Source organism: Nannospalax galili, unplaced genomic scaffold (genome assembly GCF_000622305.1).
Source record: "Nannospalax galili isolate Female #2095 unplaced genomic scaffold, S.galili_v1.0 scaffold1234, whole genome shotgun sequence".
NCBI classification, from domain to species: Eukaryota; Metazoa; Chordata; class Mammalia; order Rodentia; family Spalacidae; genus Nannospalax; species Nannospalax galili.
The window spans coordinates 2,582,111-2,597,956 of record NW_008334665.1 but is presented as its reverse complement, the minus strand read 5'-3'; the positions used below and the strand labels follow the sequence as shown (position 1 = coordinate 2,597,956).

Here is a 15,846-nt window from a genome sequence, read left to right as displayed (position 1 = left end):
TTTGCCGCTGCTCTTGGCTACCCACAAGAACTCAGTGGTAAGACATTATGGCTGAAGATACTGCATACAGGCGCTGTAAAACAAACAAGGAGAAATCAAGCTGGCGCTGACTTTGAACTTCATCTCTACTGGCGAGTGGTCATGGTGCTGGAAGGTGCTATGCACACTACTGGAAGGAAAAAACAATCAATTTACCCACCTGTGAATCCTGTGACCTACAACAACTGGCCTGGCAAGATATGCCCACTGAGGCAATGGTGCATGAACATTATGTGAGTGGAAAAACACTCTAATTTGATTGGAACTTCACTTCATAGGATGGAGCCCGTCCTGTGAATCCTGTGAACTACAACAACTGGCCTGGCAAGATACGCCCACTGAGGCAATGGTGGCATGAATATTATGTGAGTAAAAGAACACTCTCTAATGTGATTGGAACTCCACTTCACAGAATGGAGCCCATCCGTGACATTGATATGACATCTAGAAACATATGGCTAGACTGACCACAGAATATAGGGCAGATCCCAATACGAGTTTTGTACTAAATAGTTATTGTGTCAAACTGACTCCGAATGATTTATTGTTATACCCGTAGACTAATGCATCTCTCAACTCTCACCTGAGAAGTTTCATTATGTAGCAGGCCTCTAGAAACATATGGCTAGACTGACCACAGAATATAGGGCAGATCCCAATACAAGTTTTGTACTAAATAGTTATTGTATCAAACTGACTCTGAATGATTTATTGTTATGCCCGTAGACTAATGTATCTCTCAACTCTCACCTGAGAAGTTTCATTATGTAGCAGATGGTGATTAACAGAGAAACTCACAACTGGCCAATGTGCAGAGAACAAGAGTCTGCAGAGTGCTTATCCCTGAGTAGGATACCTGGATCAAAATTCTGTCTCCCAAGTCAGGAACTCACAGCAATGGTGACAATGTGCACAAGTCCCATGCAAGCTCAAACCAGACAAATCCCAGCACAGACATGAGGAGGTAAGAAATCCCAACACAACCTAGGGAGCTTATCACATAGATTTTTATTGAAATTATTTTGAGTTCACTTATTAATTTGGGAAGGACTGTCATCTTGACGCTATTGATTGACACATTCCATTCAGGACCACACTTCATCCCTTCATTGACTGTGGCCATTCTTCATGGCATTCAGTAAGGTTTGCCCGTGGGGTAGGGGACGAGATCTAAATACCATCAAATTATAATTGTGAAAATTGCAAAATTCAATGAAAGTTTTTTAGAAAGAACATACATATACATGTTCTGTACGTGAACTAGATACTAGTTATTGAAAGACTACTCGTAATTACATCAAATATCTCCTAAGTCTTTCATGTACATGTCTATGAGTTTCTGACAGGTTGCCCTATACCACAGTCTATTTTCACACATCACATCTCTAAATGTCATAAGATGTTTCCCTTTCAGGGAAATCCTGGGGCCAGAGACATGGTTCAGCAGTTAAGAGCACTGGGTTGACCTGGGTTCAATTCCCAGCACCCACAGGGCAGCTAACAACTGTCTTTAACTCCAGTTACAGGGGATCTGATGCCTTCTTCTGACCTCCATGGGCATTGTACGACATGGGTGCACTTACATACACGCAGGCAATACACTCATGCACACAAAATTTTAAAAATAATGTTAAAAATAAAGTAGGGCTCCTTGTAGATAGATTGATATAAAACTACAGCCACTGTCAAACTGTTTAAACTACTGGCTCATTGACAACGGGGTTAATAAAACCTTCAACTCAGAGCGCAGTGTGAAGACAGCAAAATAACCCACCACATAAATTCAGTGTAAGCATACACAGCAGGTGTGTCCTAAGCAAACAGCAGAGCTCAAGCAGGCGGTCCGCCAGGCTACTCACTGGTGTAGGTGAGCTGGAAGCCTTGGGCAGTGTCCGACCCGTTGGTGTTGAACTCCAGCCGCAGGTGGTTGGAGGTGCTGTTCAGCACCAGCCCCATCAATTCCTTTTTTGTGAAGACTCCCAGTGACCTTGAGGAGCTATCCTTCCCATCGTAAACCTAGTGGAGGTACAGAGAGTGAGTCCCCTATTCCATAAGTGTGATGTTATGGCCCCAAATTTAACAAGCCCTTCAAAACTTTAAAGAAGGGGCTTCAAATAAAACTCCCAAAACTTAATTTACAAAGACAAGATGGATAACTCAGATGATCAATTTTTTTCCATTATACCTTTGTCATTAACACCGCAGACAAAAGGTTCTGGGTTTCATTTCTGTCCTGAGAATTTCCCATTCATTGCTAGGATAGGCAGTTTTCATTTGCAAAACTTTAAAGAAGGGGCTTTAAATAAAACTCCCAAAACTTAATTTACAAAGACAAGATGGATAACTCAGATGATCTATTTTTTCCATTATACCTTTGTCATTAACACTGCAGACAAAAGGTTCTGGATTTCATTTCTGTTCTGAGAATTTCCCATTCATTGCTAGGATAGGCAGTTTTCATTTATTTAAAATTAAATACCATTTGTCTGTGCACTTCTGGGTTCTACTATCCACTCTATCATTTCCCTCATCATCCCGTGCACAGGTGGTGGGTGAACCATCAGCACCCTGGTCTCCTCGCTCCTCTGTCTGAATGCCCTCAAATGTAGCAATGAGGACTCATCACATCTGTGGTTCCGGCATGTGCATGTGTTGTGATAAAAGTATCTCGTCACACAGCAATGGCAGGGAGATGCACAGCTTGCTGAAATGCTTCATATGTCCTGTTATTGCAGAGCGCCATGAAGATGAGCAATGTATTTGTAGAGCACCCAGAGCTTGGCTCAGAACAGGTGTTTGGGACAAGGCATGGTTGATGTGTGAGTTCTCACCTCTGGGGAGTCAGGCCACACAGGGATACCCTGGACGTGGACTGTGTCGGACAATTGCAGGACACCATGACGTACCCCAGCCCACAGAGCTTCCTCTTGATAGCGAGAAGCCATCTTGATGTTCTGGTAGAAATGAGGATGGGCTCCCAAACTCCAGGGCTGCTGGCTCGCTTCACGGGACCAGCTGACTTCTTTGTGTCCCTCACCCAAAGAGGAAAACCACCAGGATGACGGCTTCTTTGAAGTAGGTCTAAAAATCTATTCCAGAGTACTGAGGAGCACTGTGTTTCTTGATGCCAACAGACTAAGGTCATCAGAGACTTCCACACCTTCATCAGTCATCAGTCACTGCCGTCCCTCCTCCCAGAGATGAACTTTGGTTGGCCCTGCATCTCTCTTCTATCAACGCATAAGCACATATTGTTCAAAAGACTTTTGTACACCTAAATTTACTAATAAAAATTTCAGAAAATGACTAACAATTATTTTATCTCGTTGCAATTAAATATGCAAATTCTTAAATAGCAGATTCAGATATGATTTCATTTCCTTACTGAAAAGCATTGTCACAGGCTATTGTTTTAGAAATAACCATCGCTTTAAAATGTAGCCCCATTAGATATAACGAGAGTTCTGGCATCCAAAATAACAATGGGTTTTATGTCCAAAAGAAAATGTCCAGGTCCCTCCAGAAAGCTCTCGGCCCCTTCCTAGTCCAAGATTTTCTATCATGGACATGCAAAGAGAAATATGGGGTAGAAACCAGGGACACATGAGGGAGCCACTGCTTGGTGTTGGACCAGCATCTGTGCAGGGCTGGATGGGCTCCTTCACTGCCCTCAGTAGCTCACTCCCGATGGCTCCTGTGTACACTACCAAGCAGGAAAAGCTCGTGTGGAGTCCCACCATTTCAGAGCGATGGCTCTACCCAGGTTGCCAGCACTTAGTTCTGTCCCTGTGATAGGTACTGCTGGTGAACACGCAGAAAACAAGCTCTCCATTGACCCCCAGAGAGATCCTGGCACTGGCCAACTTCAGATGTGAAGACGTGGACTCAAGTTTTCCATTGCTCACACAGGACAGTCTGACAATAGTGTAAGTCAGAGACTTGGGTTCTGGTGGCTGCGGGGCAGACATGGGCTAAGCTTGTTCTCAGTGTCTCTTGCCTGGAGCGCCTCGGCCACCAGCATCTAGACTCAAGGTGCCTTGAAGTTCTTAGGAAAAGCCTCCTGAGGCCTCCTGCTCCACATAGTGTGGTAGAGATCTGACAGAGAATATTCCTCAGATCTTCTCATGTAACTGGTGCTATAGACCCCAAGGATCCTTGGATCGGGTTGGACACACTACAAGGAACTCAGGAAGACAAGTGTGGAGTTCTCAGGAAACGTCTGCCGGCTTCCAGAGCTGTGCTCAGAGCTCCTTCAGAGTGACCTGCTCTTCCCAGGACTCTTCCTTCCACAGCACTTTTAGAAGAAGGAATTTCTTCTCTGTTGTTCGTGTTTAAGCGCCTGCCTGATTTGTGAATAAAATCTCAGTCCTCATCACTGATTCACAGGATATGGGAAGGGCCAGTCTGAACAGCATGTGTGGCTAATTAAGATAATTTAACTTGAAACTGATTATTTAACACTGGTGTATTTATTAGCAAATTCAACAAAATGTGAGAAAAATGCTTAGGTATTTTAAATGACAGACAATTTTCCTGCAATGGAATGCAGTAAGCAAATTTTCTTTTTACTTTCTTTAATTAACAAGTTTCAAAAATGGACATGTCCTTCCTCCCATTCCTTCAATGTTCACATATTTGATGCTGTGTTTCTAATCACACACTCACATTAGAATATAGTTGTTACCTGAAGCCTGTTTTAAAGGTATACCAACTTCTAAATTAGTGGTTATATCAGAATTGATGAGGTTCCTACTTATGCCCTAGTGTTTAGTTTAGTAGGACGCTAGTTGTCTGACTGAAAACCATCCTCGTTATAGTCCTAAAGCTGTCAGCGCGCACTTTTAAACGACAATTAACGCGCAGGACTAAGGAGATCAAAGCCGTTCAGATAAGTGTGACACAGAAAACACGCCCGTGCTGTGCACGGGCAGAATAAGGCTGGTTATCATGTCTCTCGGCCCCTGCAGAGCTTCTCATGAGGTGAGTGGAGCCCTGGGGAAGGTATACCAGTGAGAAGGCTGCCGCTTTCTCCGAGGGGCTTGTTGCACAGCCACAGAGCTTAATGTGAGTTGAAGCATCTAAGAGGTTCCCTTGCATGGGGACGTGTAGCTGTGAGTAAAAACCCTGGAACCTAGGGAAGGACAGGAGGGCATCAAAGCAGTGCGCGTCAAAGCAGTGCGCGGATGACACAGATCAACTTGATGACCTGGCAAAGTGCTCCCTTCTTTCCAGAAGGAGCAGGTGGTAGATTGCCTGGCTTATGTCCTTATGGCCATTTTGTTCAAAGCCTTCTCTTACAGTGTCTTGGGATTGAGTCTATCCATGTCTATCCTGCCCTAGGTCCCAGAAGGCCCCTGATTTCTTGAAACAGTTACAGGTGATGAGGGAGCCTTATGAAAAGCCTTAAAATTAAATATGCTTCCACTGGAGCTGTGCTGTAATCACTCAGGCAGGACCTCGTCCCCAGCGTGCTGTGTCTGCTGAGACGCCATCTCATCCTGCGTGTGTGGACAGTGGCTGGGCTTCCTTCCATCACTCCCCCAGGTTCTTCCCATTCTAAGACTGCTTGATGAAAAAAACAACTAGGGAAAAGATTGGGAGAGGGCTCTGTAAGTTATAAAACTTGGTATTATGTAGTGCACATAATACTGGAAACATCCACAACGTCATACCACTCGGTGCCAAAACATCCAGGAGGGCCAGAGTCCTGGAAGGTTCTCAACAAACCAGGAAGTCAAGTATCTGCCCAAGATCCATGACTTGTCAATGTAGATTTGGGGTGATAGAGAAAGTGATTTCCAAGTTTATGCAGATTCTATCAAGTGGCAAAACCTCACAATGTCTCCACTGATAAACAGGACTACGAAATATGTAAATAAAGGTATATTAATATGTATCTATGTAAATAGGCAGGCAGGTAGATGAGTGGATTGATAATAGAAGATATGATGAATATAAATACATGACAGAGATGATAGATTAGATAGGTAGATGAGAGTTGAGAGATACGTAGATAAATATGAATAGAAATGATTCATGGATATATAGGTAGGTAGACAGACAGACAGATAATACATAGATGATGAACACAGACACAGGTACAAACAGTGAGATAGAATACATATTGATACACAGACACAGACACATAGAAAGATGGTAGAGAGATAGATGATACATAGATGATGATCGATAGTAGATGATAGATTGATAGATGATAGATGATAGACAGACAGACAGACAGACAGTTAGATGGTACACAGAAGATAGACTATGTACAGACAAACACATACAGAAACACAGACAAACACCAAACAGATGAGAGATGAAGCAGGGCACTACGTGGATGGCAGGCAGACGGCTGACGGGCAGGGACAGAGTTTACAGGGTCTTTTACCTTCAGAGTGTCTCCTTCAAAGAGCTGAAAGCTCCGTGCTCTGAGATGGATCCCCTTGCCAGCTTCCGTTTCTATTTTATAGATACACTCGTGGTTACTGTCATAATTAGACGGGAAATTTGGAGACAGTAATGTTCCTTCATTTCCTTTGACACTGGCTCCACACTCAGCTAAAATAAATGAGGATTAGAAAAGAGGATTCAGAAGCAGGACTAGTGATTAAATTAACTACTAACTCCATCAGAATGACCACCCACCTCTGTCAATGCGCCTGCTCCTCATGTATGCTTTCTAGAGTAGACTAGTGATATTTTTATTCTCTTAAAACTGGACAGGAAGCAGATCCATTTACCCATTTTCAGAATTTTATTATTTCACAGCATGACTCTTACAAAAACTGCCTGCTGCCAGATGAGAGTTCTAGAAAAACAGCATGCTCCAAGCACCCTGGGCCCATCATCAAGCAGTCACCTTGCCGCACATCCCTTCTCCCTCACCACAGCCGAGGACAAGTCCTAGTGCCTAGTTCACCGCTATGTTCATATGATTTTCCTGTACTTAGTTTTTGTTGTATCAAACAAGGTATATTTATGGGGAGTCTAAGGATGGACGAAGCCACGGAGTGACCTCCCAGGGCACAGCGCCGAACACACATTCCACCTGGGGATGGAAAGAGCCATCAATGGTGGGCAATAGATTTCTCAAACTTTTGCTTGGGAAAGAAAAGGGTTACCGACCAAATGCACCAAGTGTGCATGAAAAGGTGACAGTGAAGGCCGCCTTACTGTCCGATAGCCCAGAGGGAGCCACCAAAGTCACAGCACGTGTCATCTGTGAGGGTGGATTTCAGCTAAGAGAGTCAACTCTAGAACTCTGTGGGAAGAGTGGTGACGAAAGAGCAAAGTTACTGCACACAGAGACGTGAACATGATGAACACACAGACACACACCGAGACATACACAGACACACAGACACACACAGACAGACACACAGACACACACAGACAGACACACAGACACACACACCGAGACACACACAGGCACACAGACACACACACCGAGACATACACAGACACACACCGAGCCACACACAGACACACAGACACACCCACCGAGACATACACAGACACACACCGAGCCACACACAGACACACAGACACACCCACCGAGACATACACAGACACACACCGAGCCACACACAGACACACAGACACACCCACCGAGACATACACAGACACACACCGAGCCACACACAGACACACAGACACACCCACCGAGACATACACAGACACACACCGAGCCACACACAGACACACAGACACACCCACCGAGACACACACAGACACACAGACACACACACCGAGACATACATAGACACACAGATACACACAGACACACACAGACACACAGACACACACACCGAGACACATACAGACACACACACACACACAGAGACACACAGACACTCATACACACACAGACACACAGATACACACACAGGCACACATACACACACAGACACACATATACACACACACACACACAAACACTCACACATAGGCACACACACACACACCATTTCTACATGGACAGTGCTGTCTCTGGGCTTACAGGCACCCATATCACCAGCCACTGGGACTGGATTATGAAGAAACTTTGTTCCTTGTTCTAATGGAGAGCATGATGAGTTCCCTGGTCCCCACACCCTCCACACTACAAGGTTGACTTAAAAAATTAGTTTTCTTGTTTTGTTTGGTTTTTATTTTCTTGTCCATGACAAACTTCACAATGAGAGAATTTGCCAGACTCAGAGGCGTTGACGCTTAGTAGACGTGACCTGTCATAGGTGGGGATGTGACCCTGTGACAGGCTCTCATGCCACACAGTTCTCTGAGTTCTGTACATAGGCTGACTAACACGATGGTCCCATGTGAAGTTAAATAACCTCATGGGTAGGTAAGGAAGCTAGGCAAAGGGTAACTTATAGCCAAGGGCCTTTCCCACGGCTGTACAACTGACATGCATTAATTACAGATTTTCTATAAACCGGAAGAATGTGGAATTTAGTTAAAAGGGGCAATTTTAAGTCTTTATTGCACTTAGATTTGGGGACAATGTTCTAAGTATGTGTGTAACTGATGGAGGTGATTCAGTGCAAGACTGAACTATGTCAAAATGACAACCACACAGTTTAACTGCTCACCTATAATCACTAGTGCTGTGTAGACAGTGTTTTGTCGGCTTGTAACTGCCAACACTCTGGAGACAGTTTCGTTCCAGCTGATAGAGAGATAAGACTGACTCAGCCAGCTGGCCTCTGAGCCCTCCACCACATCTTACTTCCTGCTCAGTGGAGAGCTGAGATGCTATTTCCTGTTATCCCAGATACAGGAGGAACTTCTCAGTCACTATCCCCTGTGCCCATCACTGAACTCACTTATGGTAAAGACTCAAATCAACAGGCAGAAGTCAACTGCCTCTGATGGAGCAGTGTGGGCCGTGCCTCAGTGTAGACTGAAGCCAACACGTAGAGCTGGGGCTGCCTCTGATGGAGCAGTGTGGGCCATGCCTCAGTACTTGCTTCTTCAAGTTTTGAAGAGTCACCTTGTTTCAGTTCTCACTGGCTTTGAGCACTTGAGGTTTCTGCCTCATCCTATGCAAAGTCTGCAACAAGAGGCTATTCTAAGGACCTGACACTGTTGCTCCCTGCAGCATCCAGGGAGTCTCACAATGTTCTCCCCTCCCAGGGTCACCTCGCCAAAACCACTGGAAGAATGGACCAGGGGGATAGAGGGAGGACACGGCTACAGGTTCAGGCTGTTTATGTGGACAGATAGAGAGAGGACACAGCTACAGGTTCAGGCTGTTTATGTGGACAGAAAATGCTGGACAAAGCATCACCTCAGGCGAACACAGAGACTAAGAAACAGATGTGACTGGACAGACCATGAGTTTCATGAAGCTGTGGAGGGACATCAGTCAGAGTGTGCCCTAGACAGAAGGATGCTTGAAAATGAAAAATAGTCTAAATGAAAATACCTGTATCTTAAGACCGTAATGGACAATGCCAAGGTGGTGAAGAGGGAACTGACTCACATTCCACATTACAGGAAAACCTTTGAAGCTTCGAAACTTGCCACAGTGCTTGATGGCTTCCCAGAACTTGAAGGTAAGACCCTATTTCCAAAGGCAGGCCACCATTGGACACAGGACTTGGAGCAATGGAGCTGGAACTGACCTGGAGGCCTCCTCTCTGAAGACTAGCTCTCATAGTTTTAGAGGATACTATGCAAACTGCTAAGGGAGAAAATCAATCAGTTGTCCAACTGCAGCTTTTAATCCTAATAACCACAACAACGACCAGCACAGCAAACTATATTGATGCAGTCGTGGCACTTTTATCTTGGGAATAATCAGCAGCTACATAATTGGAAGGGAACTCGTGTGTGATACTGCAAACTTAGCCAAATATATACGGCTGGAGAGGTCATAGATCCTAGAGAAAACCCTACATCTGACACATTCCTAGACAAACTTAATTTCTTACTGTATGGTAAATATGGATCCTTATATTTACAGTCAAGTATATCTCTCACCAGTTATCAAAAAAGCTCCTTTTTGAAACGGTGACTATTACGGAGTTTCACAACTGGTCACACACAGAGAATAAGTGCCTGTGAGATGTCCAACCCTAAGTGGTATATCTACAATGGAAGATCTACACCTAAGTGTCATGGAACATAGTGGAACAGGGGTAGAGAGAACAATGTGTTACTCAACTTTCATCAGCAAAGTAAGTTTCCTCCTGCAACAGAGGGCGATGTACACAGAAGGCCACAACCGGCCAAAGCGTAGAGAATAAGAGCCTGGAGACTGCATGTCCCAGGAGAGGAGTCCTGTGTTAAGCCTCACCCACCCATGGCTCAGGGACCATTGCGGAAGAAGGGGAAGAAAGATGGTAAAAGCCAGGGGTGGTGGATGACCACAAGGAAACGGAGTTTTCCAGGTTATGAACTTACAGTCGTGGTGACAGCACGCACAAGACCCATGAAAACGCGATCAGACAAAACCCATCATAGAACTGGGGAAACGGGCAGCAGGCCCCAACCTCGGCTGAGGAGCTGTTGGCAGCTGATCACTGCTGGCTGAGGAAGAGTTGGTCCTCTTTAAGGAAGTGATGATAGATAGGCTGATGAGGCTCTAGTGGATGAACTTACACCAAAGGACCTCTGGGCACACAAACTTGACATGATAGACCTCAGCATGTACAACAAAGCACATGAAATCCAGTGGGGACACCAAGGAGCGGGGGTTGAAATGTGATTAAGATGTTTCATATGAAATGCACAAAAATTCAATAAAAATTATATATTGAAACAATAGGACAAATACGTAGTATAAATTTCCCATTTAAATGCAGACACTTATTTTCATATTGGCTTACGTGTCAGGTAAAGAAATATATTTTGGATATATTATTAGATAAGCATAACTCCTCAGGTCGATAACAACACTAAATTCTTCCTACAGATGAGGAAACGGAAGCATATTTGTGAACTAACATGGTCAGTCACCAAGGTAGGGGCGCAGAGCCTCCATAGAGCTCCCACAGCCTGTGTCAGTATGAACATTATCTACCTTATTGCTGTGACTGTTAGTTCTATTTGCAGATAGGAAACTACTGATGGGGCTGTTTGGCTGTGACCCAAGTCAACCTGCCGCTGCAGAAAGGAAGAGCAGAAGGGGTTCTGCAGCAGGAAGATGTCTACAGGCTCCCTTGAGGGGATCAGGGGAGGAGAGCATTGGCATATATTTGGAGAAGCAAATCTCATGAGTTTTGTTATCAAATTAAGTCTATCAGAATGCAAAAAAATTGGACACAACACAACATCCAAATGAAAACTGAAACGTGGAGAAGCCTGTTGAGAGTCATTGACACCCAGGGGTAGTTGGGTCGCAAATCTCATGAGTTTTGTTATCAAATTAAGTCTATCAGAATGCAAAAAATTGGACACAACACAACATCCAAATGAAAACTGAAACATGGAGAAGCCTGTTGAGGGTCATTGACACCCAGGGGTAGTGGGGTCACCACAGGAAACAAGACACGCACGTTGAAAAGCCAGTACTCAGAAAATTACCAAATTTAAGTGATCACTGTCAAATGTTGTGTGAACTTGGTCCAAGGAATCCACTGTGAGCCTTCATTACCACAGCAATTAAATGGTTCACTTTTTAAGTCTTTTAAAGTTCTTTCAATAACCCATTTAATATTACCCTAAAGTGTTGAATATAATATTCCTTACTACAAATTGCTTGCTTTTTTATAGAGTCTACCTAAATTATAATTGAAAGTGAGTTATTGAGAGTTTCACAATGGAACTAAACTAATTAAAATCAAATTAAGTGTAATGGGAGAGGGTCAGCTGATTCTCCTGATAGTTCACCTTGTGAAGCCAAGTGTCCTTTTTGGAGGGAGCAGGGCTGCTGCAGCAGATCCTACCTGCAAGTTTGGGCATTAACACCCACAGACTCACAGTGCCCCAAAGCAGGCTGGAAGCCCAACGCCCACACAATAACCACGCGCGATTATGAATTAACAAATAGTAAATATTAAGAAGGTTACTTTGTAGAGATGCTAATTTACTACTTATTTGGACATACAAAATACAACCTGCAGTTCTGCCTGTTTGATGCGTGCACTGAACTCAGCTCTAATGCCTCAGGATCTTGTTCAGCTCCTGTGATACAGGAAGGCTTCAGTGTCACTGAGATTTGGGGATGTGACCAATGGAAGAAAGCATAGCTGCAATTATCGAAATTTTGTGGAAATTACTAATGGGCCCGTGAGACTGTGTGAAATGGATAATACTATTAATTCACCTTAATTTACATAGACTTGGGCTTCCAAAGCAGAACCTAGAGCATAAAAGTAGAAAACAGGTCAAGAAACAGAGCAAGAAAAAAAGAAAATCTCCTTTTCTTCTGCCCTGAGGAAACCCTGTATTTAGGTGCCCACTATTGCCCAGAACAGAGGGAGTATGTGAGAGCTGAGATGCAAGCAACAGTCTGCAACTCCAGCTCCAGGGGAGTGGATGACCTCTTCTGATGCCACATGCAGTACAGAACACGGTATAATCACACACACGCAGGCAATGCACTCATACACATAAAATAAGAATGATAAATAAAATGAAATCTTTAAAAAGAGAAAGAATCAGTCAAAACTTTAACTTTCAGTTTGCATTAAAACACAGACAACTGGGGCTAGAGTGATGGTTCAGCAATTAAGAACACTGGCTGCTCTTGCAGAGGACCCGGGTGTGATTCCCAGAACCCGTATGGCAGCTAACAACCATCCATAACTTTGGTTCTGGGGGATCTGATGCCCTCTTCTGACCTCCGCAGTCATTGCATGACATGGGTTCACTTGCATACATGCAGGCCATACACTCATACAAATAAATAAGTAAATAAAATTTTAAAATAATTTAATATAGAAACTGTCAAGCAAGGGGCTGGACAGATGTCTCAGCAGTTAAGGGTTCTTACTGCTCTTGCAGAGGACCACAGTTCAGTTTCCAGCACCCATGTTGTATAGCTCACAGCTGCCTGTATCTCCCACTCCAGGGTTTTGGACACGCTTTCCTGGCCTCCAAAGGTAACCATGTGACTATGAACATATACACACAGAGGCACACATAAATAAAAAATAGGAAGACTAAATCTTTTAAAAAGTTGTAAACCAAGAGTTAATGAAATATATAGAATTACAGACTCCTGGGCTGAAGATGTCTAAAAAAAATAAGTAGAATAATTTTTTAATTTAATGTTAAAAGAAAATTGAAGTAAGTGAAAATCCAGGCAGAATACTTTGCTTGTTGTGCCTGTCTGAGTCATTCATGTCCCCACCGAACATTTGGGAATCACACTCATGCGTTTTACTGATACAGAAACCGGCCTCTTGTCCAGAAAGTGGAGGTGGACGCAGCTTTTAAAGTAAGGGTATGCCTCTTACATCTAATCATTTCAAAGATTCCTTCACCATGCTCTATTTAGTATGTGTCTGGTGGAAATATTCAGCCTACAGTCACTGGGGTGGAACTCTAACTTCTGGCCAGGGACCCACCACTTTTACTTTCATACTTTTAAGGGAAAGAACAGAGACTATTCTTGGATCAAAGTTTCTGGATCAAAGGAACGGCTTCTAAGGATGTCCTTCACGTCCATCTGATGAAGAGTTAGCTCCTGGGGTAAGAGTACCACGGGGCAGGAGCTGTGGGACCAAGGCGTAATGATGCATCCGAAGAGGCTTGTGGTCCACGGCAGCTGCCAGGGAAGAGCTGATGGTGAATCCAGGGTATGTAAGAGCCTTCAGAGGGGAGAGAACAGAAAGAGCCAATCTGACATGGCAGGGCAAGCCTTCCTCATGGGGTGGGAAGACAGGCCAGGAGTAAGAACAGAGCACTGAGCACTGAAAGCCTCTCTCAGTTCAGGCAAAGGTGTGTCAATCACGATGGAGGGCAATGCCTGGCAGGGATGGAGGGACGTGGCTTCACAGATTGCTGTTTGCTTCCCAGGGCTGTCAGATCAGTCCCAGGGGCAGACAATTCCTGCCTTGTAATTCCATGAACTCTGGGATCTCGTGCAGAGACTCTCTGTCCTAGTCCTCTTGTGCCTAGGATAGAACTGGCACTGCCCAGCTTCCTTCACGAACGGTGACAAAAGAAACACGTCATAAGCAAAACTCGTAGCACTTCCTGCTTCCAGTGAGGAAGTAACAGTATTTAATATTGAAAACAGCAGTGTAAGCACCTGGCTATGGAGGAAAACAGTAATGATACCTAAGGAAGATAAGCTGGGCTCACAAAAGCCTGCCAGCCCCTCTAGAACTGAGGACCATCTGGGGAGGTGCTTGATTTTATCAGACGAGTCTTTCAGTAATATTAAACTGTCACTTTCAAGAATTCTGAACATGGAGGACAGGTGTCAGCAAGTTCTGGAAATTCCTCAGGCCATAAACAGAATCAGCGAGAGGCAGTCTGTGACCTTTGCGTTTGGTTCTCAGGTCTCATGATGAGAACCTGGAAGGGAAGGTGGCACTTCTGACTTAATCTTGTCCACAGTGAGTGAGACATTGACACTCTATGGCTCCTAGAAAACCAGGAAGCCAGCGCTGACCTATGGACCCCACTGCTTTCCTAAGTAGCACCAAGAGCAGAAAAGAGGCAGAGCTATGGAGACACCCAGCCATGTTGGACTAACCTTCCAGAATTTTCTACAGGCATTCAGTCACTTGCAGGGCTTCCTTACCTGCCCCTGGTTGTGAGCTGGGGTTGGAGTGACCCATTGCCCACTCCCTGTGGACAAGGAAGTCTTGGGGGAAGCACTGCTAATCTCTTACGTTTTTTGATTTGCTGTTTAAATTAAAATAACTGTTGTAAGCAGACCTGCGCCTGGGCTCCTGGCTGAGCAGCGAGGGCCGGGGCTAAAGGAAGGCCTTGGGCTGCACAGGAGGTGTTGTGAAGCCAGGCTGTGATGGTCACTCTTCTCTGCCAGATTCTCAGAGAAGCACAGTGTCCTGTAAGGGCTCAGCGTCACCTTCCTGAACCAGAGCGCGTCCACCAGCGAGGGCCAAGGGCCTCCTTGCTGCACCAAAATGAGAACAGCTGTGTGTCTGTGGAACAGAGGAACGGCCTGCCTTCCCCGAACACCAGAGCACTCTGGTCATTGGTGATGCTACCTCACCGATGGGTTGCAGAGTTCCAGCTTACAAGAGAGCTGCATGCGCACAACCCGCGCCATCATGGGCCGTGGGGCACGACAGTAGAGCTTGCCTTTCTGGGGCGTGGCATCTACATTTCCCTTTTATTATTTCCCAAATCCTTTACATGACACACATGCGTTTTTCCCTTCAGAGACACCGGACACATACTCTGATCTGCCCTCACAGAACCTTAGAGCTGACAGATACACTTTGCAGATGAGTTAAGTCAGGTTCCACAGGTCAGGCAGATCCTCATCGCTGGCTGCTCCAGTGCCAGCCTCTGGCCCTCTCACCCAGGCCTCACTCTGCCTCCTGACCAACCACCCTGCCCCATGGATGAATGAAATGAAAGCTTGTGGCCACCTACCCACACACCTTGGCAGAGGTGCACTCCACACTCGGCGGCCCCCACCCAGGCAGGTTAGCTTGGTTGCACCTTCTAGGCGGTATCCTGGGAAGCAGGAAAATGCCAGCGTGTCACCCACACCGAACTGGAACCCGATTCTACGGCTGAAGGCGGGGACTCCGGGGTCATCACAGGGCTCCAAATCATATTCTGAGAATAAAGAAACAGGTTGAGTATGTGTGACCTGGGAAGCAAGCAACAGAAGTTAGAAAGGACATAGAAAACCCCAACAGCAAAAAC

At 45.1% G+C, this 15,846-nt stretch overlaps 1 protein-coding gene across 1 annotated transcript in view; it reads right to left on the bottom strand.

Moving 5' to 3' along the window:
• Nucleotides 1-1,898: 1,898 nt before the first annotated feature.
• LOC103731132 (CUB and sushi domain-containing protein 1-like) overlaps nt 1,899-15,846 on the bottom strand; it is a gene marked incomplete at its 3' end in the record, with an annotated part of 1,440,296 nt that continues 1,426,348 nt past the window's right edge. Inside the window, exons 21-23 of the mRNA XM_017797230.1 lie at nt 15,568-15,756; nt 6,434-6,603; nt 1,899-2,055 (exon numbers count right to left, since the gene is read on the bottom strand). Of these exons, the coding sequence (XP_017652719.1) occupies nt 1,899-2,055; nt 6,434-6,603; nt 15,568-15,756 (516 nt within the window). The remainder of the gene's footprint in view (nt 2,056-6,433; nt 6,604-15,567; nt 15,757-15,846) is intronic.